The sequence below is a fragment of the Sebastes fasciatus genome, chromosome 1, assembly GCF_043250625.1.
Source record: "Sebastes fasciatus isolate fSebFas1 chromosome 1, fSebFas1.pri, whole genome shotgun sequence".
Classification (NCBI taxonomy): domain Eukaryota; kingdom Metazoa; phylum Chordata; class Actinopteri; order Perciformes; family Sebastidae; genus Sebastes; species Sebastes fasciatus.
In genome coordinates, this window is record NC_133795.1 from 26,567,614 (window position 1) to 26,591,860 (window position 24,247).

At 39.8% G+C, this 24,247-nt stretch overlaps 1 protein-coding gene across 2 annotated transcripts in view; it reads left to right on the forward strand.

Annotated features, from left to right (window-relative positions):
* The window catches only part of LOC141770615 (metabotropic glutamate receptor 4-like), a 197,112-nt gene that overhangs the window by 170,341 nt on the left and 2,524 nt on the right, over nt 1-24,247 (forward strand). For both annotated transcript variants that reach the window (XM_074640340.1, XM_074640332.1), the window contains exons 8-10: nt 7,105-7,241; nt 8,472-9,407; nt 20,600-20,846. In XM_074640340.1, the coding sequence (XP_074496441.1) occupies nt 7,105-7,241; nt 8,472-9,407; nt 20,600-20,846 (1,320 nt within the window). The remainder of the gene's footprint in view (nt 1-7,104; nt 7,242-8,471; nt 9,408-20,599; nt 20,847-24,247) is intronic.

The window sequence follows — 24,247 nt, forward strand, 5'->3', positions numbered from 1 at the left end:
AGCTAAATAAACTATTTAAAAATCCTCTTGAATCAGTGGTAAAATGCATCCTCACAAAGCTGAAAACAGGGCTGTTTTTCTCATGAAAAGTTGACTTTTCACAGGACAGTGATACCACAAACATATGATGATCTTATAGAATATAATGCATTGCTTTAGATTAAACTACCCAACAGTATAGTATAAAGTATAAAGGAGTTACAATTAACACAACCTTAAACACCTACAGCAGTAAAATGCAACATACACATTAATTCATCAGTAATATTAATCCAAAAATATATAATAGTAAAACACTGACAGGTAACATTTTACTAGACCATGAGTTGTTTTATTTTTCATATTTTAAGTACATTTGACTGATAATACTTACATACTTTTACTTCAGTAATGTTTTGAATGCAGTACTTTTAATGTAGTGGAGTATTTTCACAGTATGGCATCAGTACCTTTACTTAAAGTGGCAGTAGGCAGTATATTTTTGGCATCATTGGGCAAAAATTCCGTAATAACTTTTCAGCATATTGTAATTCAAGTGTTCTGAGAGGAAACTAGACTTCTGCTCCTCCTCATGGCTCTGTTTACAGGCTTTAAAAAATCTTGCCCATGACGGGAGACTTTGGCCAATCACAGGTCATTTCAGAGAGAGAGCGTTCCTATTGGCTGTGCTCCACCTGATGGCCGGTGCTTGGTATTTCCTCAACAGATCTCAACATGGCTGCCGGGTCACAAACTTTCTCATTTTACAGCTACACAGTACACTACAACATATTTCTGAAAAAATTTTAGGCGAGAAATAGGCATTACAGTAACAGAATAATGATTCATATTTGATCAGCGTTGCCTAGTTTGACCGTTTGATCGGAGTTTGCGAGTGACTGACAGCTGCTCAGAGAAGGCAGCTGGACGGCAAAGCTCCAGCTCGGCTGTGATTGGATGTTTCCCTCCGGTCTGTGAAATCTTGCAGATGCCATTAGGAGCACCTGAGGACACAGATGCACATGATTTTTTTTCAGATTACCTGTCTCAGGCACTTCTATCTAGATATGTGACAGTTTTATAAAAAAACATTTTGTAATCATATTTGCTCCAATTCTATCCACATTCAGCAGCAGCCGACAAAGCAGAAGAATCAAACACCTCCAGTCCATCTTTATGCACTGTTTGACTCACTTTAGAGCTTCCTTCTTTCTTGTTCCCACCTCGGCATTCAGTGTGTCGAAGAGTTGTTCAGACTTCAATATGCCTCAATACAATGAAACTTCTCATCAGTGTTTCATGTCTCTTGCTATCACGTCAGGGAAAAGTGCTTCTGCTCTGCCGCAGACTAGAAAGCAGTGGCCTTTCCGCCGTCATTCTCACCAGGGACAACTGTTAGTGGAATAAAGGAGAGATCTGAGGGTTTCCCATCACTGCACACCTACCTCTCTCTTTTCAAGCATGTGCAAAGTCTTCATTGTTGTGCACCTCAGGAGATGCTTCTAGTAGAGAAAAAGGTCTGTTTTTCTTTCACTGGCATGACCCTCAGCCCTGTTTATTCACCAAAAACATGACTATCAGCATCTTAACATGATAAGAATGGACAGCTCTAAATATAAAGCCCATTCATCACAGTGTGGTATCCCAAAACCTGTTGTACACACACTGTAAGATGTGCAACTAGAAAACATATAGATAGGTACCATACATCAGACCGGCAATACATCATCCAGAGTAGGCTCCCATGACCATGCCTCCTTTTGGGGGAAAACAATCGGAAAAATAATTGGTAGACGTGTATAAACAAACGTTTGTATAACAAGAGGTGAATGCATACGAATTTGTCAAAATTACAATCCAAACATTGGTCAAATTGACTTTCTGTGAAGTACCTGTATGTGCCGGTCTAATGTATACCCTCTCAAATAATGGCTAAGGCCATTAATTATCTTAATGGCAGAGAGAACCATACCTTTATTTTAAAAATGCTTACTTATATCAGAGGGGCCTTTATTTCCCAGTTTTATAAGTGGTTCTTATCATATTTTAAAATGCTATTAAAGCGAGACTGTAACTTTTAAAACAAGAAATAACACCGTTCATTAATTAAAATGCACTATTTCTCAGTTCAATACGATTATCTTATGGTGGCTAATGCAAGCTAACTTTAGATAATGTGGTGTAACTGACATTACTAAGTCAGTTTGATACCTGGCTGCAGTTACACTACATTTTGACAACACACAATGTTCAATGGTTTTATCACAAAACTTAAAATGAAAGGAAGATTTATCCATCTTTACCTAGTTGTCTTGATACATTCAGAATAATACGCTTTTCCACACAAAAACTCACCATGTCATACTCACTGCTCTGACTTAATCTTCTGTAACAGAAATACTGTTTCCATTCACTTATTATTTCCAGTCGTTTCAAATTTTGCAGTTTTTTGAAGTTATCGTCAATAAAACTCAACACTTACTGCGCTGATGTTTCACATAACAATCCTGACTGTGACTTAAAGAACGTTATCCGTTCTGCTCCTGTTAGACTTTGAATTTAAAACATCTACAAACATCTCTAAGAGCAGCAAATTGATGAAATTAATGCTATGGAAATGTACAGTACATTATGCTGAATTTACCTTGTGTTACGTATGCTTCGACCAGTTAGAGAGCACTTGTAGATAGCAGAAGCTTATGATTGAGGAATCATGCAAATGTCATGACAGTGACAGAGGGGCAGGAAAGAAATACACGTGAGTGAGTGAAGTGTATCTGCGGTCAATTCTGCATGACTTGCCTGCGTACAAGTCATTAAGAGTTAATGACCGGTGTAGAGGGCAGCAAGCTGTGCTGCCATTCACCAAGGTGTCCTGGTTGTGCATCCATGCAGAATAAGCACATGTTGGATTAATAATCACACTCGGGTAATTCTTAAGGTGTGTATGTGCGGTGGAAGAGAGGGGCAATACAACAATCAATAAATATCGTATTTAATCACAAGCACCTCATTAACCCTGACGTTTCTTTGAGAGGAAACGAGCACCGTGGTACACACATGTGCGACCCCAGGCTACCCCGTCACATTAGTGCACAGCACAATGCAGCGGTGGCAGAAGCCTCTGTGGAACTCATTATGGCCCTGACTAGTGAGAGGAGTGTTTAGACAAGCAATTTGTGCCACATGACAGGCCTAATTCCTCATCTGCAACTCAAACATTGACCATATGCCCCAAAATGCACCACTCTCCTCACTCCTAATGAAGAGGACAACGCCACTGCCTCCGGAACAATGACAGAGACCGCGGGCAGTATTTCCCCACAGTGCCTTAATGTGTCAATTCATTACTGTTGACAAAGAAGCCAGATTTGTCTTTAACATGTGTTTTACCGTTACGCACCACTGGAGAGGTATGCCATATATAATACCATCTGATTACTTGTTGATTTTACATTTGCATTAGAGAGAACTATTATATTTATTTGGCTGTCCTCACATAAAACTGTCTCATTCTGCTGCGTTAAGATAATTGAATGGAAATGAAGTGATTTTGTTGTCACACATGAATTACAGCTGAGAAACACCTGATTGGGGAAGAAGTAATGTATACATACAGTAACTGCTTTAAGTGGTAATATTTGGTGATGTTGTTTTATTTTTGAGCTACGCTTCCCAGAAATCACCTTTTATTCCGAAAGCGTGATCAGTCCTGTTTTCAATTTATGGTGGTTATTGCTGCTGTTGCTGATTACTTACATCTCTGATTTATTTTAAAGTGCTGTCATTACTGTCAGAAACCTGTGATGAAGATTTTATTCCCAGGAAAGACATCTGATGTAGCACAGCAAAAGCTCTCATGAAACAGTATGGATGCTGTTTGAACAACAGTCTTTATCAACCTGTAACAGATCAAAAATGAAGAAAAAAAGTTTTTTTAACACACACACGGGTCAACCTCTTTGATTATATATGCGCATATATCTGTGAAGTATATGGTCCAAAAATACAATCTTGGAATGTGTCTTCAGACCTGGTATTACCATGCATCCTGGGTGATCCGATCACAAGTGGACAGCTTTAAGTACAGGGTGAATGTCCTCAAGACGCATCGAGAACGCATTGAGATTGGATCTTTCAGACCACATTCAGAGGTGGTCTGGGCCACATATGGCCACATTCTTTTAGCAGTGTGTAAGCGAATGTGTCCTGGGCCACATTAAGGACTGCCTACTCAACTGACGTCCAGCTGGCATCCGCGTCTCTGTGCTCCTCAGGTGAATAGACAGGCAGATGCAAGCGCTTGTCTTCCTCGCAGCATGGAAATGTCTTCTTTTCTTTACTGCATTCTGTTGGTACAACTGCATTTTATTAAAATATATCTTATCTATAGGCTACATATCTACAGACTATCAGATTAGTTACGTAAAGTGCATTATTATCATACTGTCGGAGATGCCGGTGTTTTTGTTCCGATGCTTTGCACCGATCTGACACCTGCCTGCCCGCTCGCTCTCCTCCCCGGCTCTCTGAAGCTCTGTACACCACTGTAATGCCTGGCAAAGGCAGCGGCGGCGGTGTCTGTGGCACAGAGATCCTCAGGGTCCGCCGGTAGACGTATATTTTGATGTTAATAAAATATACCCAAATTCACAAATATGTAATATGTCGTCACAAAGTCTGCTGTATTAGTTATGGGTTGTTTATTTGCATATAGAGCGGAGAAGTGAGATTTGATCACAAGTGGTCACTCAAGACGCATGTGGAGATGCATTTTAATTCCAGGGGTGAACAGACGTACTTAGAGCTGTCCACTTGTAACCGGATCACCCAGATCACTCCGCACAAATCCCATCTCTTCCAGTTTATGTTGAATTACTTTATAAACGTCACTATTTTTTGTGGACTTTATTTTATATATTCTGTATGTTCTCTTCGCCCCAGATGTCAAGCAAACATCAAACTTCTGCAGAAGTCCAAGCCAATCCTCTCCCACTCGTGTTAACCTGTCGTCCATCTAAAAAAAAATGCCCGCACAGGCAGCCTGCGTTTTGGTTCTCTCATACACTTGGGTCGGATTATGTTCTCACTGAAATCAAACCGCACTAAGGTTTGCTTGGAAACAACCGATCCGAGACCGCTTGCGAGATGTGGTCTCGGACCAGTTGTTTGTTGTTGTAGTTGTTGTTGAGTGTGATTATTGCGTTAGATTAAAACTGACTAAATATTGGCCTGTGAAAGCACCCTTAAACTTGTGTGTGTGCCAAATGAGCAGTGGTAACAGGTGTATAGCAGATTTACAGTAGTGGTGAGAGAGCTATCAATCTATGAAAGGTCTTGGTTTGAAAAGCCAGCATGACCAAAAGACCCATAAAGCTTTTAAATGAAGTATAATCATACAGTATCAGCAGTGTTATGCTGGTGTCCGTATGAGCACTCAGGCTCGAGCACATAACCCCGAACTGTGACGTGGAAGGCGGACGGCTTCAAAGGGCTTTAAAAAGCACAGGAAATCGGAGGAAAAGAGCAAAAAGAAAAACTTGGCCCGATTAAAGTCTTTGATAGAAATATGACAGCTCACCAATAGTGTTGATGTGCTTAATATTTTTATGTAAACATGATGCCTCTCTGCTTTATAAAGTCACTTTAATCCTCCCATGATCACTAACTGCTTCGTGATGTGGGCGGCATTGTCACAGAAGCAGGGCTGAGTGAAACGGTAATACCGTAATCCAGCAGGGCTGACTCATCGAGATGTGGATTAGAGCCCTCCGTCCTTCAACATCGCAAACAAAGAGCAAGAACAAAAAAAAAAATACTCATCAGCAGAAATCCATCAGTAGCAATTGGCCGCGTTTAACATTTTGTTCTTAACCGGGATGCTCATTGTGACTTAGTAATATATAGCTTTCATCATTGTTTGAAGGTGCAGGGACATTTGTGAAAGTTGATGTGAAAAGCAATTAGACAATGAAGTTCCCTCCTTCTCCCCCAAGGAGACCCTTTCCACGTTCTACCATGATTAAATGGATCGCTTTACTAGAAGTATTGCTCACCTAGTTTCCATTGGGGATCTTACAGAGAACTCTTTGGTGTGCTTTTCTCTGTGACGCATCATTACATCTCGTTTTAAAATGGCACACAGGAATACGTTGTTAGAACAATGATAAAGCAGAGGACAGGATGAGTGTTGAGAAAAGTGTGTTTGAGGTTAAAACGGGGTCAGTTACATATATCCAGCTGTTCAACACCAGATATTGTTGATATAAAACCCTCCATTTTCCTCAAGGCCTTTTTTTCAACCCATTTTTAAATGATTTCTTTCTACAGTATTTGCTCATGGCAACCACAGGATTGTTAAGTTATGAAACCAAAAACACTTGATTGAAGGTTAGGATGAGATCTAGTCTGATATCAAACTGAATTGCCTTTTTGTTTCACTTAATTCATTCAGATTCAGATTTCTGTTTGGGAGGGGGGATGTTTTGTTTGTCATATCCAATCAGTGGCAATTGATATATCCATCCTACTGACATCATTTTCAGTCAACAAAAGCTGTGCTAGCAGTTGCTAGGAGCAGTGAAATGTTTTTACGACGATCAGAAACCAGTGAATGAGGTGAATGGGTCCAACAAACATAGTACTTTCAACCAGGAGACTGGTGTTCGAGACCATTGATTTGTTTTGTAAGCTATGTTTGTGACATGTTCTCTGTACTGATGTCATGTTGTTTCCGTATATATTGCACTTAATTTACGTACTTATTTAAAGGCCAACCATGATGTTTTTCCTAAACATAACTAAATGTTTTACATGTTCTATTACATGCTCTGGCATTATATCGGGTTGAATATGAACGTATGCCTAGTGTATAAACCGTATGTTCTCATAAGGAAACAGTAGATGAGAATATGTTCTCAGCCATCTAGCCAAATGCGAATGAATAAAAAAAATGTTTGATTCACAAGCATCATTTTGGTTTCTAATGTAGCGGAATAATAACTGTAGTATCAATGACAACACATTAGTTGTTCTCACAGATTCATGTTCACTACACAGAAAATAACTCAATGATGTGCAGTAAATGATGATGATGATAATGATGATGATTGTTCTCTCATTTAGGCATAGCTGGAAACCCAGTACTCTTTAATGAAAATGGAGATGCTCCTGGACGCTACGAGATCTACCAATACCAGATTAGAAACCGAACGGCCGAATACAAAATAATTGGCCACTGGACAGATCAACTTCATCTCAACGTGAGCATTGCCTTTTCTATTCCATACCCACACAGGTCTACACAAATCCTTCTCTGAAAAGTTGTTCTCTCCTGCTCTGCAGCTGCGTATCTGCTCGCCGACTCCTCCCAAACCATTTGATAGCGCTTAGTGCCATCTTCAAAGGTGTAAATATCCAGAGGGCGCTTTAAATGATTAACAGGGCGGACTGCGATGAAAAGAAAGCCATGCGAGCTTAAGGACAGACATATTTAATATCATCTCTCCAGACGGCATCACTGACTTCCAAAAAACAATACTGTGGGCAGAGGGTGTGATGAAGTAACGGTATTATAGTAAATTACATAAAGGAACCAAACAAATTGTGTTTTGACAAAATGAAGAGGAAGCCTTGGGCAGGCAAAAGAGAGTACAATTGAACACATGAAGCAGCTTGAGAGGAGCTTTGGCTTCTTTACCTCTTTCAACATGTGCTGTGGAAGAAAAAAGCAACGTTTGTGGTGGGCTCCTACTGTGAAACGTGCCAGTTCTGACTCTAAAGCCGTATTTAATTAGTGTTCTTTGAGTTCTTAATTAAATGCACATTTAGAGACAAATTTACTGGCTTTGAATGAACAGCCACAATTGAATAAAATTGATAACATGACATCAAAGGGAGCAGACCCGTTTGAAATGACGTATTTAATTTATCTGTACAAGTGTGCTTGTAAAGGGGGAAAATCCACAAGGAGAGTAGTATCCTGAAATGGAATTTATTTGTTATTCCTCTGATCATAGGCGGCTGAGTATTGATTATTTTAACACAAACAATTATTTACCAAAGCAAAAAAAAAAGGATTCGCTGTCAGTTCCCTGCGGAGCAAACAGTGGGTTTCCCATTTCCTCGTGTGTCCTGCCCTTCGAATAATTTGACCTCCCAAAGGAAGATGTTGCTGAATCGGAAAAAAAACACTTCATTTGACCCCTAGTTTGCCCTTCCCCACCCCTCACCCAAATAAATATATAAAGCCAAGTAGCATGGGAGCATACAGAATGGTACTTTCAGGCCAGGCCAAACGCCCACACAGCGAGTATCTACCATCCTTAGATTGTCCTTGACCTCCAGGGTGCTGGGGAACTTTTTGGATCAATAAAGCATATCTTCCTCTACATGTCACCATTTTACAGGATACAGACAGTTTAGTACTCTACAAATCTCTTCTGTCTTTTTCTCTCTGCGTCCATTCATGTCTATCTCTGCCTCCCTTGCAGGTCCGTACGATGCAGTGGCCCGGCGGCGTCCGTCAGATCCCTTCCTCAATCTGCAGTCACCCCTGTCTGGCCGGCGAGCGCAAGAAGATCGTGAAGGGCATCCCTTGCTGTTGGCACTGTGAGCGGTGTGATGGCTATCAGTACCAGGCAGACACCTACACGTGTAAGATGTGTCGCTTTGATTTGCGGCCCAACGTGAATCACACGGGCTGCGTTCCAATCCCCATTGTTAAGCTGGAGTGGAGCTCTCCGTGGGCAGTCTTTCCCGTGCTTATTGCAGTCGTTGGCATCATGGCAACTGTGTTTGTGGTGGTGACATTCATCCGCTACAACGACACACCAATTGTGAAAGCGTCAGGTCGAGAGCTGAGCTACGTGCTGCTAACTGGCATCTTCCTCTGTTACGCCACGACATTCCTGATGATTTCTACCCCTGATGTAGGAATTTGCTCCCTCCGGAGGATCTTCTTGGGTCTGGGCATGAGCATTAGTTATGCTGCCCTGCTCACCAAAACCAACCGTATTTACCGCATCTTTGAGCAGGGCAGCATGTCTGTCAGTGCTCCCAGGTTAATTTCTCCAGCCTCCCAGCTGGTTATCACGTTCACCCTGGCCTCAGTGCAGCTGCTCGGGGTGTGCATCTGGTTTGGCGTGGATCCTTCCAAGGCCATTATTGACTATGAGGACCAGAGGACGTCTAACCCGGTGATGGCTCGCGGTGTGCTCAAGTGTGACATCTCTGATCTGTCTCTCATCTGCCTGCTGGGCTATAGCATGTTGCTCATGGTCACCTGTACAGTCTACGCCATTAAAACCAGAGGAGTGCCGGAGACCTTCAACGAGGCCAAACCCATTGGTTTTACCATGTACACCACCTGCATTATTTGGCTAGCATTCATCCCAATCTTCTTTGGCACTTCACAGTCCACTGAAAAGGTAAGCTTACAACTATTTCTGTTGTGCAATTTTGTCAAACTGCTTTTTTTTCCTAACCCATGGCAATACTTCAAGGGTTTTAGAAATCTCCTCAGCTACACATAAAGCTTCTTTTTCTTGGTTTGTTCATGAGAATGTTTGGAGCATTATTGCAGGAGTGTGCAGGGGCAGATAAAAAAAAAAAACCTACACAGTATGAGTGGTGGAAAGTAGTTTAGTACATCTACTCAGGTACGGTACTTAAGTGCAATGCTTAGGTACTCACATTTTCTATTTTGTACTTCTTTATACTTATACTTTGCTACATTTCATACTTTTAACTCTACTACATTTATCTGATATCTATAGATACTTTGTAGAATATGTTTTGCATACAAAACATATGCTCATCAAGTAGAATATGGTGCTTTGTTACAGATAAAACCAGTACTCCCCACCTTTTTGATTTGCGACCCTTAAAAATAAAGGAATGTCTTTCTGTCATCTCCTTGAATGCTTGACACAGGTCGTCTTCCACCTGTGACCAATTCACCTTGTTTTTTTTTTCAGAGGTAAAACTAAAAAGATTACAGGAAAATAACCATCATTTGGTAGTTGTTTTTTTCTGCTTTTCTTTCCTGTTTAGCATCTCTTGACCCCGCACATTTTTCTTGTGACCCCTTGTGGGGGTCATGACCCACAGGTTGGGAACCACTGGATTAGACTCCCCAACAGTATATTAGGCAGCTATAATTAGCTCCAGCTAGGTCAGCTACATTACATTTCTGTTTACATTTAGATGCATGAATAGTTATTATCTATTATCATAATATACTGTATGTAATATGCGTGTCCAGGGTGTACCCCGCCTTTGCCCAATGTCAGCTGGGATCGGCTCCCCCGCGACCCTGAATAGGATAATCAATTACAGATAATGGATGGATGTATGTATATAATATACCTTTGGTGCTGTTAGGTGCTGTATAATGAGTATTTTTACGCTGACACTTAGCACATTAATTAGTTCTAAGTACATTTTGCTGTTAATTGTTTTGTACTTTTACTTGTCTGAAAATTTGAATGCCGGACTTTAAAGGTAGTAATACCACAATTAAAAAAAACTCTATTAGTCAAAGTTATAAATACTTCTTCCACTACTGCACATTTTTAAAACTGCCGTTCAGCAGTGTTTACATTTGTCCCTCAGTCCCACGCAGACCTCCAATGTTCATTTTCTTATTAAAATATTCCACTCTGCATTTATTTTATGACAACGGCAATTTTAGGAATGAACTCAGCTGCTAAAACAGCAACTAAAAATGGGGTGTTATGTGGAAGCCTCGTGTTTCAAATAAACTCAAACAAACCTACCAAATTTGGATACAGATTTTTAGAAGTGCATTCTCTAATAACTGCATGCAAGCCTATGACTCACATATATATGATGGCTGTATGCCACAGTGCATTAGGGACCCCTGGGCTGTTCACACAAACAAAAGCTCACACTCGTATTCCCGTGTCAAATCAATGTGCCTGACCTTGTGAACCGTGGACCTGGATTTCATCCAGTAGGAGCACTGGGAGGCTACGGGTCAAGAGGGATCCAAAGGGGGCATGGAAATGGAGGCTGGGTTTGGATCTAACATTCAGTGGAGACAGTATGGGTACAAAGCCAAATGGGTACAACAATGACAGTAGAAATGTGTAGATCCAGTTGAAAGAGGTCTTTTGGCAGTGCTACAAAAGGGGCTCAGTGGCTACAAGAGAGGACAGTGGTGAGGGAAAAGCCTCATACTGGCATGGACACTATCAGCGGTGGCAGCATGGATCTGACAGATGCAACAAATTAATCCTTACCTCCTTCCCTCTGGGATTAAACAAAACAATGCATCAAAACGCTGGCCTGGAAAACTGGCTGTGATAGTTACCTTTGTGGAAAAATGCTCGAGAGACCGAGTGTGTGCATTGTGTTACGCTCAGCATCCCAAAAATAATTTCTATGGTCTACTACAGCATTGCAGAAAATCTGCATATGACTGCAGCCAATTGAATTACATTAATAATGCAGTATGTGACCAGCAGTACAATGACTTATTCTCATATGCTGCATGTTGTGTTACCACCTCGAAGTCCAAACTGTGAATCTGCATATTGGCCTTCTCTCTCCCCCCCCATAAAGCTCCTGCTGTTTACACTAAAACTGAGCAACAGCAGCTACATGTTGAAAACAATGAGAGACCTGCTGAGCTCAACAGATGCTGCTTGTTATGTTGCATTTACTGAAATATTTAGGAAAATCTACTGAAATGTCATCACCATACGGCCTTGATCACCACACACAGTAAAGAAAAAACAGTTCAAAGTGCACGTTATTTTTTAATGCGACTGTTGCACATCTCAAGTCTCTCATGTCAACAGCAGTCATGGATATCAGCCAGTTCTTTGTTTAATCATTCCATCTCCTCTCTCTGAAGATGAAAGAGAATTATACAATCACAGAGAGCGAACAGCTTTTTTGGAGGATGAGGTAATCCATTAGCTAGCATGGCTTTGAATAGTAAAATAGAAGTGAAAAAAAACATTTGAAGGATAAGTAAAGTCCTACTTTTTGTTTCTTCTTCTTCTTCTTATTTTTCTTCTTCTTCTTCTTCTTCTTCTTCTTCTTCTTCTTCTTCTTCTTTTTCTTCTTCTTCTTCTTCTTCTTCTTCTTCTTCTTCTTCTTCTTCTTCTTCTTCTTCTTCTTCACCACCTCAGATGAATTTAATTCACAAACCCTGAAAAACTTCTCTCTCCCAGCTTTAATATACGAAACTCCAAATTATATTACTCACTCATTAATTATTATTTCCGGTAGAAAACTGTACACACAATGTCTGGGAGATAGTTCCACTTTTATCATTTGGAAAACTTCTACCATTGCCCTCAGCAATGTTAAGGTAAGACATGAAATGGAAGACAAAATGGAAATCTTGCTTCAGGGAAATGTCCTACATTTTTTTCTTTCCTCATTTGAGAGAGAATAATCATATTTAATGTATAACCAAAGGGGCCGTTGAGTGTCGAGTCAGAAAAACTTAATTTAACTCATACTCTAATATGATTTAGTCTAGTTAGACGATGCAGCACTAAGCTACTTTGTTCCTCCCAAGAAAGAGCCTGAATCAAGTCCCCAAGAACAACACGTTCAAGTGACAAAGATAGCAAAGAAGGAAGTATTGTGATGCTGTTACAGAGACTGCTGTTTGTCTCCCATTGTTACCTAACCTTAACCAAGTGGTTATTATTGTAACCATGATGAGAAAATTCTAATTTCAACCAAAATCATGATCATTTAGCAAAAAAAATATGCTCAAATCATAACATGGCAAACTGCAGCCCAACAGGCAACAACAGCTGTCAGTGTGTCAGTGTACTGACTTGACTATGACTTGCCCCAAACGGCATGTGATTATCATAAAGTGGGCGTGTCTGCCAAAATTTTGCGTAAGTTTGTCGCGTCATTTAGCCTTCTTCACGTCAAGCTAGTATAACATGGTTGGTACCAATGGATTACTTAGATTGTGTAGTTTCATATGATCTAGTATCTTCACTCTAGCTTTAAAACTGAGTCCGCTACAACCTCGGAAAGATCAGCAGCTCATCCGGATTTTTAAGAGGTTATTTAAACATCGTAAGTTGCGTTAATACATTAAAGAAATTAGTAGCGCTAAAAATAATTTGCCAACCCTGCAGCCCACTACCTGTATTTTTAAATAAGTTACTAAAACAAGCCCCACCTTGATCAGCTGCAACACTAAGGAATTCATAATTATTATCCAGAATATAATATGTATATTATTCTGAGATGGGCGTTATCGTACTTTTACTTTTGAAACCTGAAGTATAATTTGATGCTAAATCTTGTGTACTTTTACTTGAGTAAGATTTTAATGCAGGACATTTATGCAGTATTTTTACACTGTAGTATTGCTGCTTTTACTTAAGTATAGAAGTACTTCTTCCACCACTGAAAAGGGATTGATTTTTCATCAGTGATTTGTAACAGTTTTGGAATACACAAACAAATGATGTCATCCTTGGGATAGAAAACACTTATGTGTAATATGTATGTAACAACATATTTAGTTGTTCGATTTGGAGGACTGAAAGTATCCAGTTTTGCTGTGCTAGTCTTCATGTAGAAAACAAACCCTGTCACGGATTCGCTGAGCTGTTACATAAACAATGTTCTTATTTAAGGAATTAACATGTCAAAGCAAACACACCTCATAATCATCTTACTGTAAATGACAGGCCGCACAAAGCCTCACAGCCCACGTTGACACGTCTTTCAGAGCAATTAAATGCTCCACTTCCTCCGGGTCTTGATTTACCTTATCGAGCCGCCTATGTGCTCATCGCCACTTTACAGCAGGCCCCTGCCTCAGCATTGCAAGCACACAGTCATTTATTTGTCATCTGGTGCCAGGATAAATGCAACAAATGCCACGGGAGGCTTTCTCTATCATTCAAACAGGGACATCTGGTCTATCTATGGAGCGTGATCACCGAGCGCTATGCTCGCTTCAGGAATAGACGTGACACCTGCTTACCTGGAGAAGCAGTCTAAATCAGCGGCTGCCTCAAAGACGGGAGGCGGGAGGAGAGGTGTCGGACAATAGCGTGCATGGGAATGAGGCTTCGGCACAATAGGCTCAGTTCAAATTCAATCAGCCCACACAAAAGAGGTCTTGCCATTACAGTGCATGAATGGACTGATGAATTGAGTGGTATTGTTTATTCCTCTATGAAGTCTCCATCACACCATTGGCACCGTCAACTCGACTACAGAAAAAAAAATGCTGTTAGTGCACTAGTCAGACAAGGAGTGGGAGTTGCAGTGAGTTCAACGAGACCAGATGTCAGACAGGAGTGTTCTTTCCCGCTACCTGTTACCACCTCCCCCAGTCCCTTTCCATGCCTCTCTTTGTCTCTTTTCAGTACAAAGGTAAACAGCATTATTCACAGTGTAATGTCCCACAAGCCCAATAATACATAATGAAGATTGATGCTACAGAGCAGAGGGAGCTGAGCAACATCTTGGACCTCAGAGTGCAGTCGTTGCGTTCATTAGGCCTACAGCAGAGCAGCCAGCCGGGTCTTGGCTGCTGACCCCTGGGTGCTCCAATAATGGGTGAACAGGCCATGAAGCTAATAAAGGCCAAAGAATTGTGATCTTTATAAATGACATTCTCCCATGAAGCTATATTATTGTGTCCCCTACGGCTTCTATTTGTTCATTAGCTTAATTAGAGCGCAATTATAGTGAATTCTCATGCAGTAAGCCCCTCTGCTGAACATTTCCATAGCATGCTGAGAAACAAGACAGTAGCTTAATGTAGAAACTAGTTGGCATCCTGAAGCTCTCTAGAGTCGACGGTTGAAAATAGAATCTGTTTACATTTATTAACCCTCAAATTAACCTTAAATGATCAGCTATCACAGACATTCTCACCAGGTTGTGTTGCACTCTCTGTAGTCGGTGATGTGGGATTTCTTAAAGTCTTCTCATCATATATGTACTGATGGATCCCCATTGTTTTCCTCTGCGTCTTGTTCACTCATTAATGCTTCGATACACTGCCGCTCCTATGTTATGTTTTGCCTCAGGCAAGATCTGCTGATGGCAACGTGATCATAGGTGTGTGTGAGCAGCTCGCTTTTATGAGCTCCGGTCTGTACATGCTCAGGTGCACTGCAATCAGGGTGAAACAAATGAATGGATTGAACACTGGAGTTGGTCTGACACTGAAAACAGGGGTCCATTTGTAAGCAAACACACTGCAGCTCCATGAAGCACTACAGGATGTTTTTTTTTTTTTTTTTTTTTTTTTTTGCTGATGAAATACCAGAAAGAAATATACTGGACAATCATTCTTCTTGGTGGAGTCGCACTGCAACAATGTGGTCAAATTGTGTTTCGAGTTGGACCGGTAAATAAGAAGTGCCGGTATTAGGGCTGGGAAGATACACCTATCTCCCGATGCAGTACTATCATGATACTTGGGTACCGATTTGATATGTTTTGCAATTTTTAAGTATTGTGATTCAAAATTACTATTTGTTGCAATTTTTGTTAACACTAGACCATGGGAAAAGCTGAGTCAAACACTACTAGGGACTTTTACTTTAGACAATTTCTAAATTGATACAGTGAGAATGTTTGATTTTCAGCATGTATGCAGTCAGAGATGTCCTGAAGTCAAATATAGTGACAGTCATTGCTGCAGCAACCTAAAAATCAAAGAATTAAGACATTTCCCTCACAAATAAGTGGTATTTTCTTTTTAATTTATAAGGGAGTTGAGTACAATCCAATCAATCTTGTTTCCATATATGTATTTCGTATATACAGTTCCCTTTGTTAGCACCTAATTTTGAAAACCGGACGTAGTCACACGTGTATACTTCTGCTAACTTTGCCACGTCTGTCGCTAGCTCTCCCGTCAGCTCCGTTCTCTTTACACATCCATGGTCAGCTCCATCCGGGCCGTTTGAATGCATTTAACATTAATGTCAGTGTATAGCCGACGAGATTTGACCAAGGAGATGGGAGTGACGGCTGGCTTGACCACATGTTACGATACAATAACGTTTCCTGTCCGTGGCAGAGTTAGCATGCAGCTTTAGCCGTGATGTCTAGCTCTGTTTTTCCTGACAATGTGTGAAACCCAAAGTGTCTCCATACTTTACTTAATGTGTAGTGTTTACCACTTTGGATTTAAAATATGAGGGTGCAGGTCACATCCACGTGGACCTTCCGCCGTTTCTACTTTCTCGTTTCGGCTCGCTGCGGCCAACTGGGGTTTGTTTTGGTGTGGAATACAGAACGGATATGACGTCATGTTACTCAGACTACAACAGTAAAAGTGGTAACATCCTTCTACCTCCCCATTAACTCAAATGAAGCAATTATATCTCTATTCTGGCAAAATCATAAAAAAAATTGCAATACATTTATGAATTGATTTTTCTTCCAACCCCTAGCCAATACATCAGCCAAGATTAGCTTGTAGCAGATATACCATATCGCTGCATATGTCAGCTGATTAATAACAAATTCCAGTACAGAAATGCCAAATAAATGTTTTAGATCATTTAGAAACAGTGTCATCATTACATAGTTTGTCCACCAGAAAGTGCAATTTCTTTTTTTTTACTTTAAAACATCACACTCAGCCCATGTCTTAGTCACAATTCTTAAAAAAAAAAAAAGATTTTAAGGATCCTAATGAAACAGGTTTGTTTACATTATTAGTATTTTTCAAAAATGAAGAAATGAAAATCAACCAATATATCATTATCTGATTTTGTAAATATCAATACTGGCATCGACCTCAAAAATCCAGTATTATTCTGACTCTAATTGTGCTATTGTTTAACATAATTCTGTCATCCAAACTAATATTTTAAAGCACATTACAATTAAAAACTAACAACATGGTTTTTATTTAAGTGTGAGGAGTTTCATCTGATCTAATGTGTAACAGTTCATTACATTGAACTTCAATTAGATTATTTTACATGATTTTAATTCAGATGTTTTATATTTTTGTCTAGATACTTTTTGATTTGTCTGACATTCCGTCAGTTTTTATTCCCTTGATCCTGAAGAAACGATATTTAATTTCAACTAAAACACAACTAGGTAGTTTATTAGTTTAGTCAAATGACAGAAATTAATCAGAAACTATTATTTTTTAGTAAAGATGTGATTTAAATCATTGTAAATCTTTGAGTTTTAAACTATTGATCAGACAAAATGTTTTTCTTTGTTTTATAGACAAAATAATATGCAGATTAATTGATGATGAAGTAGTTTTTATTTTTTAATATCTTAATACAAATTTCAGCTCTATCCCTGAGCTCCTATTTCAAATTATGGTTAATTTTAATCTTGCAGTATATACTAAGTGACCGCAAGAATGACTTTTATTCTTGGTTGAAAGGCGGCAAAGGTTTGTTTTGTCTCTGTTTATGTGAGTAACAGCTTGGGTTCAACAGTCCGTCCCTGAGGCAGCAGTGAACCGAGTCCAGAGCAGTTTACTGGTTAACACTCCCTACAGCTGGGAGGCCCCCACTGCAGCTGTCCCTCCGTCATACAGCCCCCATTCTTCCATTCGCCTCTCCAGCCAGCAGTCCCACATGGTACCAGGACTGGCTAGTGAGCTGCAGCCAGTCTGGAGGGAAAGCACTGTGGAGATTCACAAATAATAATAAAAAACAAACAAGATATTCAAGCAGAGGTCACATCTGGGGAGCTAAACCTTGCTCTGCTTTGATGGAAAACCAGCAGGGACCTACTAGGGGTGGGGGAGTCACTCAGTGGCTGATGAAACCTCCCCCAGTACAAAGGAAGAGATACTACTCTAAAGGCAGAATTATCTAAAATATTTACAGTCTAAGGTGCAAAGCCTTGGAATGAGAGCATGTTTTAGTTGAATATTAAATCATGACCCGAGAAAATGGTTGATCCTGATCTGCTGGCACGCGTTAAGATCATACTAAAATACTTCAGTAACGGTGGTTTAATTACAGTTGTAAATCAGTTCCCATGGTAGCCTAGGAACAATAACACACTTTCACCTGCAGCAGTGTTTTATATTGAAAATCTACTTGTCTTTTCCTACAGAGAAAATAACACACATGTAGCCCCTATGGGGATATATATTATTTTTATTTAAAGAAATATTTCTGTTTGTGTACTATTTAATACGCTGCCTTTAGAAGACAGGAACCGATAGTATGCCTTATTAAATGCCTTTAAAAGTGAAAAACAAACAAAAACAGCTTCTGCTTGAGGCAGAGTGAGAACCTTAAGTGGAGGGAAAAAACATGTAGTGATGGTTTATGTTGTTTACAATAACAACAGATGCAGACCAGATGCTGGAACGACAGGCTGCATAGCAGGATTGAATTTGTTGCTTACTGATCAAATTTGTATTAGGGGGTAGACATATTTTTTCGTGAGAGTCGACAAGCAAAAGAAACAAACTACTCTGAAACTTCATCTTTTTACATACTTGGATGAATATTGTGCTGTTTACTGGAAAATAATGCATTTATCTGCATGGTAAAGCCCAATAAAAACAGCCTGTTATGTTTTCATATAAGAATGATATTTCTTCCTGAGATGATGATGCAAAAGACTGCTGCCAGTTCCTGCCCACGTTAGGGTGAATATACTGTAACATTGTGTTGTAGCCCTCTAAGTCCTTATGTCAAAAATCTACTCTGAATAGGGAACACATGACAGGAAGTAGAGGACTCTGCCTCAAACATTATTGTCATGTGCAGGTCCAGTTGTACATTCACATCAATTCTTATTAGATGGTGACCAGACAGCAGTATTTCTCAAATCCCAAGCAGTGGGACGGTACCTGGCCACAGAACATTTGCTATCAGATATTATTTACCCCAAAAAATATAATGTAAAATGCTTTACAGGCTATTGCCTGCATCTTTCCTCATCACTCCCTGTCAAACTTACAATAGCAGGATACTGCTCACGGTCATAAGTACATACATGCATAAGTACAAGTCATCTCCCACTAAAAAGACCAGTGTGTAACACTTAGGGGGATCTATTGGCAGAAATGGAATATAATATCAATAAGTATGTTTTCTTTAGTCTATAATCACGTGTTAATAAGAATCGTTGTGTTTTCGTTAGCTTAGAATGAGCCGTTTATATCTACATAGGGAGCGGGTCCCCTCTGCCATGTTTCAACAGTAGCCCAGATCAGACACCAAACACTGCTAACTTTTCCTGCTTGGGCCGGAGTCGATAACATTATTCACTCCCGCTGCCGCCGCTCTCTCTCTCTCTTGCTTCACCATTCACTTCCCATGTACACACACACTCTACGCACTGTCTCTGCTCCAAATGACCTACGCTACTCTTACAACAAATTCCATTCACGTTTTTGCATCAGCCACCGTAGCTCTCCAACACGCTAAGCACACTGGAGAGGCTTCAGTTGGTTGCAATGTCCTCACCTCACTGCTAGATACCACAAGATACACACTGGACCTTTTGCTTTTGCTGCATTCGCGCAATGATGGCCAAATTGAAAATCTCCCATTATTCGCATAGCTAACCTCGTAGTCACACTTATCTTGTTGTTTTAACATATTTGGAGCAGTTCATTAACAATTGTAACCGCATACAAGATGATTTGACTCTATTAGTGTTCATATTGGATTTTATTGAGATGTAACTGCTTGGGGTTTCATGACACTTCTGCAGTTCTTTTCATCAACTGGGAGAAATTGTAGCTGTCAAAAATTCATTATATCTTCAATTACAAGTTAGAGGGTAACGTTTTTCCCCCCTCGCTTCCTAATAATTACAGTCTGTGTGATATGACATGACCGCAGCATTACTGTGACAACAAGGTAGCACACAGTCAAAAGCAAAAACACTGAGTTTGAGAGAACATGAGAGTTTCTGCTGTAGATAATGTCATACTGTGTGGATGCATTTAAGTCTGCAGTATCATTAAATTGTTACTTGTGTTACAATATTTGCAAAGTAATTCTTCTCAGATGGCCAGTCAAGCAGTCACAACATAGTGGGATGTATAGAAATTACACAAGCTTTCCTTCTTCTTTAATGCTTCCCTGAAGATCACTCATTAATTTGCTGCAGCTTTGCAAACAATTAAAAATGGAATGAGTGAGAATGATACTGAGCGTTGCCCTCCCCCACAATTCAGAGGATTTGACCATGTGTAAAATTTTCACAAGCTTGTTTCTCTTTTATGGGCCTGCTTGTTACGAGTCAGAATAGGATCCAATCGTCTGCTGTTATCAAATGTGTGTTCAGGTTGACGTGATGGCTATATTAAAACTAGTATGGCAGAAAATTAAAACAAACAAGGTGGCCTTGGCTGGTTCAGCACACATACCGTAAAAGCAGATGAGATGCTGATTTAAAGCAAGTTTTATAACATCCCTTGCAGTAAATCATTTTGAAGCCTTTATTGGACACAGTAGGAACTACTTCAACAACAGCTTGGCCAACTCACGGGTCATTGGATGCTCTAATTAGAATGATACACAGCAGATGTCACTTGTACTGTACAGGTCTCTCTACCCATATCTGTAGAATCTAGTGCCAAAAAAGGGCTGAACTTTCTGTGTTTTTCATGTTTGGTGTTTGCCTCTTGCAGCTGTACATCCAAACAACCACGCTGACCATCTCTGTGAGCCTGAGCGCCTCTGTGTCCCTCGGGTTGCTGTACATGCCGAAAGTCTACGTGGTTCTCTTCCACCCGGAGCAGAATGTGCCCAAGCGCACACGCAGCCTCAAGGCTGTGGTTACCGCCGCCACCATGTCCAACAAGTTCAACCCCAAGGCCGGACTCAGACCCAACGGAGAAGCCAAGACCGAGCTGTGCGAAAGCCTCGAAACACAATGTAAGTACACGAATGCTAATGAGCAAGCCTCTGGCTAAGAACCCATTGTTTTTTTTGTTTTGTTTTCTTGGGCATGTTTTGTTCTTCAGTGTCTGTAACTCATATAAAATGGATGCAGAGATATGAAGCAGAGTAAAAAATAATTACTTATTAGCAGATGTGCAGCGTGTTATTTAACACTTCATTGAGTCCAGTAAATGTGCCAGTGTTGTTTATTTGGTGGTGGGGAGGAGGGGGAGGATTGTTTGTGAGAAAGAAGGAAGCATTACATTGAAAGAAGAGAAAAGAACGGCACTGAAGGCTTTCCTCGATGGAAAACCTGTTTTCACTCTTCTCCTGACTGGCTTCAGTAAGAGTTTGATTGACAGATGGTTCATCCAATCACCTGCCAAGTATTTATTGAAAGTGCCTGCCTTTTCCAGTGACGGCTTCTCAGATGGTTCTGTGTAACAAACCATCTGGTGGGTCAGGTGTCAACTAAGAACACATTCTGCGGTAGGGGTGTCACTATTCCGAATCCACGATTCAATTTGACTTTCGATTTTAAAAGTCACGATTCGATTCAATATTTGATTTAAACATACCATTGTTAGACTATGAATGGAGTCTTGAGTTGTAAGGATCAACAGATCATTGGTTTTATGCCCTGACAGCTGTCATTCACACTTTCAAATTCTTCTTTAAAAAGAAAGGTTATCAAGAATAATATGTTTTGGAATGTACCACATATGGTCAAATTTAGATAATTGATTTAATATGTAATAATAATAACTTATTTCAGCAGTTGATACTATACATAAATCCCGCTTTACCGTACAAAGCAATGTAGACACACCATCGATTTTAAGTGTAGATAACGCGACCGCGGCTGAAATCGCCAAACAGTTCGATGAGCGCAGTTTTATTTGGTTTCTGCAGTCTCTAAATCATCTGCAGACTACAAACTGTAGTTTTTCTGTCAACGATATGTTCGATGTTTATGTAACTCACGGGGAAGGCAACATTCCACCACACTGGTGACTTCAGGGAAGCAGGAGGATTTTCTAGTTCTGTTGTTTTTCCGTCATCTCTGACTTAGGCTGTTGCCATGGTGTCTCAAAGTGCAGCTGCAGATTACCGGTAAAATCCGCTGTGTCTTCTTTGAAGTGTTATTGTGATGTTTTTTAGGACACACGGAAGTAGACCGGGTCAGAGAGAAAGAAAATAATCGCAGATCCTGCTTTTGATTTCGATGGTAGAAATCAGAAGCTAATTTCGATCGATTTCCGATTTCAAACCAAAATTGTGACACCTCTATTCTGCAGTTCAATAATACATTAATTCTACTTGCCTTGCCTTGCCTATTGCTCTTTCTATTTACACCCTAGTACTAAAATAATTAGTTGATTAATGGACAAGTCAGAAAACGAACAATTCTGTTGAATACTTGTTTAAGTCACGTCTCAAACTCTAATAACTAGGTTGTTTTCTCCTGGTCAACCTTTTAGGTTTAGAAAGAGACATTTTGGTGTCACATGCACTGCAGTAAATAGGTGCTGTTGGTCATAGCTAAAGTGTGTGAATCTAATGATTACTTACATTTTTAAAATGTCAGAAGATAGTGAAAAAGGCCCGTTTTAATATCACACAGTTTAATGTGCCCTACTCAACTACCTTATTTTTATTTGACCAACAGTCAAAACCCCAAATATATCCAGTTTTCTATCATATGTAACAAAAAAAAGCAACAAATCCTCACATTTAAGCAGCATAAACAAGCTGTTAGTGTGTGGCATTTTTTGCTTGAAAAAAAAGCTAAAACAATGAATCAGTTATCAAAATGGTAACCCTTTAAATATTTTTCAATCAACTAATCAATTAATTGTCTATTCGTCTCAGCTGTAGAGTTGTGGTTTCATGTAAATAAAGCTCAGATTTTTGCAACATTGCTAGAAAATGAAATGATTATTCTAAAATAAAAAGGCTGTAGAAAAATCCAAACATGGGATAATAAGAGATTAATTTGCAGGTCAGATAAATGACTTACATTTGAATGTGGTTTAAGTGCTAACTGTCATAAATGACTCATCTCACTACTGATGAAAATACTTATTAATGTTGAAGTAGGTGAGATTGGAGCAAATATGATTAAAAAAAGTTATTTTTATAAAACGCTATATCATGACAGTAGTACATGAAACAGGTAACCTGATAAAAATCATGTGCCTCTGTGTCCTCCGGTGCTCCTAATTGCATCTGCAAGATTTCACAGACTAGAGGAAAACAAGCAGTAAGAGCTGATCTGACGTCTGCTGTCCAGCTGCCGTCTATGAGAGCCGGCTGTCAATCACTCGCGAACTCCGACCAAATGGTCAAACTAGGCAGCGCTGATCAAATATGAAACAATATTCTGTTACTGTAATGTCTATTTCTCACCTCAAATGTTTTCAGAATCATCTTGTAGTGCACGGTTTAGCTGTATAATGAGAAAGTTTGTGATGCCGCCGCCATTGTGACATTGTCACATGACCGGAGAACAGCCAATAGGAACGCTCTCTCAATGAAATTACCTGTGATTGGCCAAAGTCTTCTGTCACAGGCTAGATTTTTAAAGAGGAGGTGCAGAAGTCTAGTTATCTCTCAGAACACTTGAATTATAATTTGCTGAAAGGTTATTATCGAATTGTTGCCCTATGATACCAAAAATATACTGCCTACTGCCACTTTAAGTACCTAAACTACTTTGTCATTTATGAGGCCAAAACATCCACTGGGTCCAACTTCTCAAAAGTAAGAATTTCGAACTTTTTACTTTTTTATATTCATGTAAATTTAATATCTTTCGAGTTTTTAACAAAACACTCAATTTCAAGACCTCACCTCGAGCATTGTTCACTGTTTATTGACATGCTGTAGATGAAACATTTAATTGAAATAACAATCAAGAGGTCAATTAAAATCATTGTTTGCCGTCAGAGTTTGACACATGGTAAATAATCAAACTTCTAACTCTCCTTTCTGAAGCAGCTGAATCTCTCAGCATGTGTCTCCTCCTAATCTCAATACCAATAAAATTGCTTGGTGCTACTTTATCAGTGACACACCAGTAAAGTAAATAATGACTTCAGCAATTGAGTCAGCAGAAATTACTCATGTGACGTCCGAAACGCTCTTCCTCGGCTCGCCTCGGGCGGGAAAAGGTTTTAATCGGTCATGTCTGTCAGCAGAGATGCATTCCCTCTGTCTGGCCTGTATTTACAAGGAAACTGAGCCCATTGTCACCCATTTTAAAGCTGTGTTTACTCCTCACTTTTTAACAGTGGTGAGAAATGTTTCCCTTCATAGGATAATAAAAGAGCTGACAATGTGCTCACCGTTAACACCGAAAACAGAAATCAATATAAACGGTGTGACAATGCACT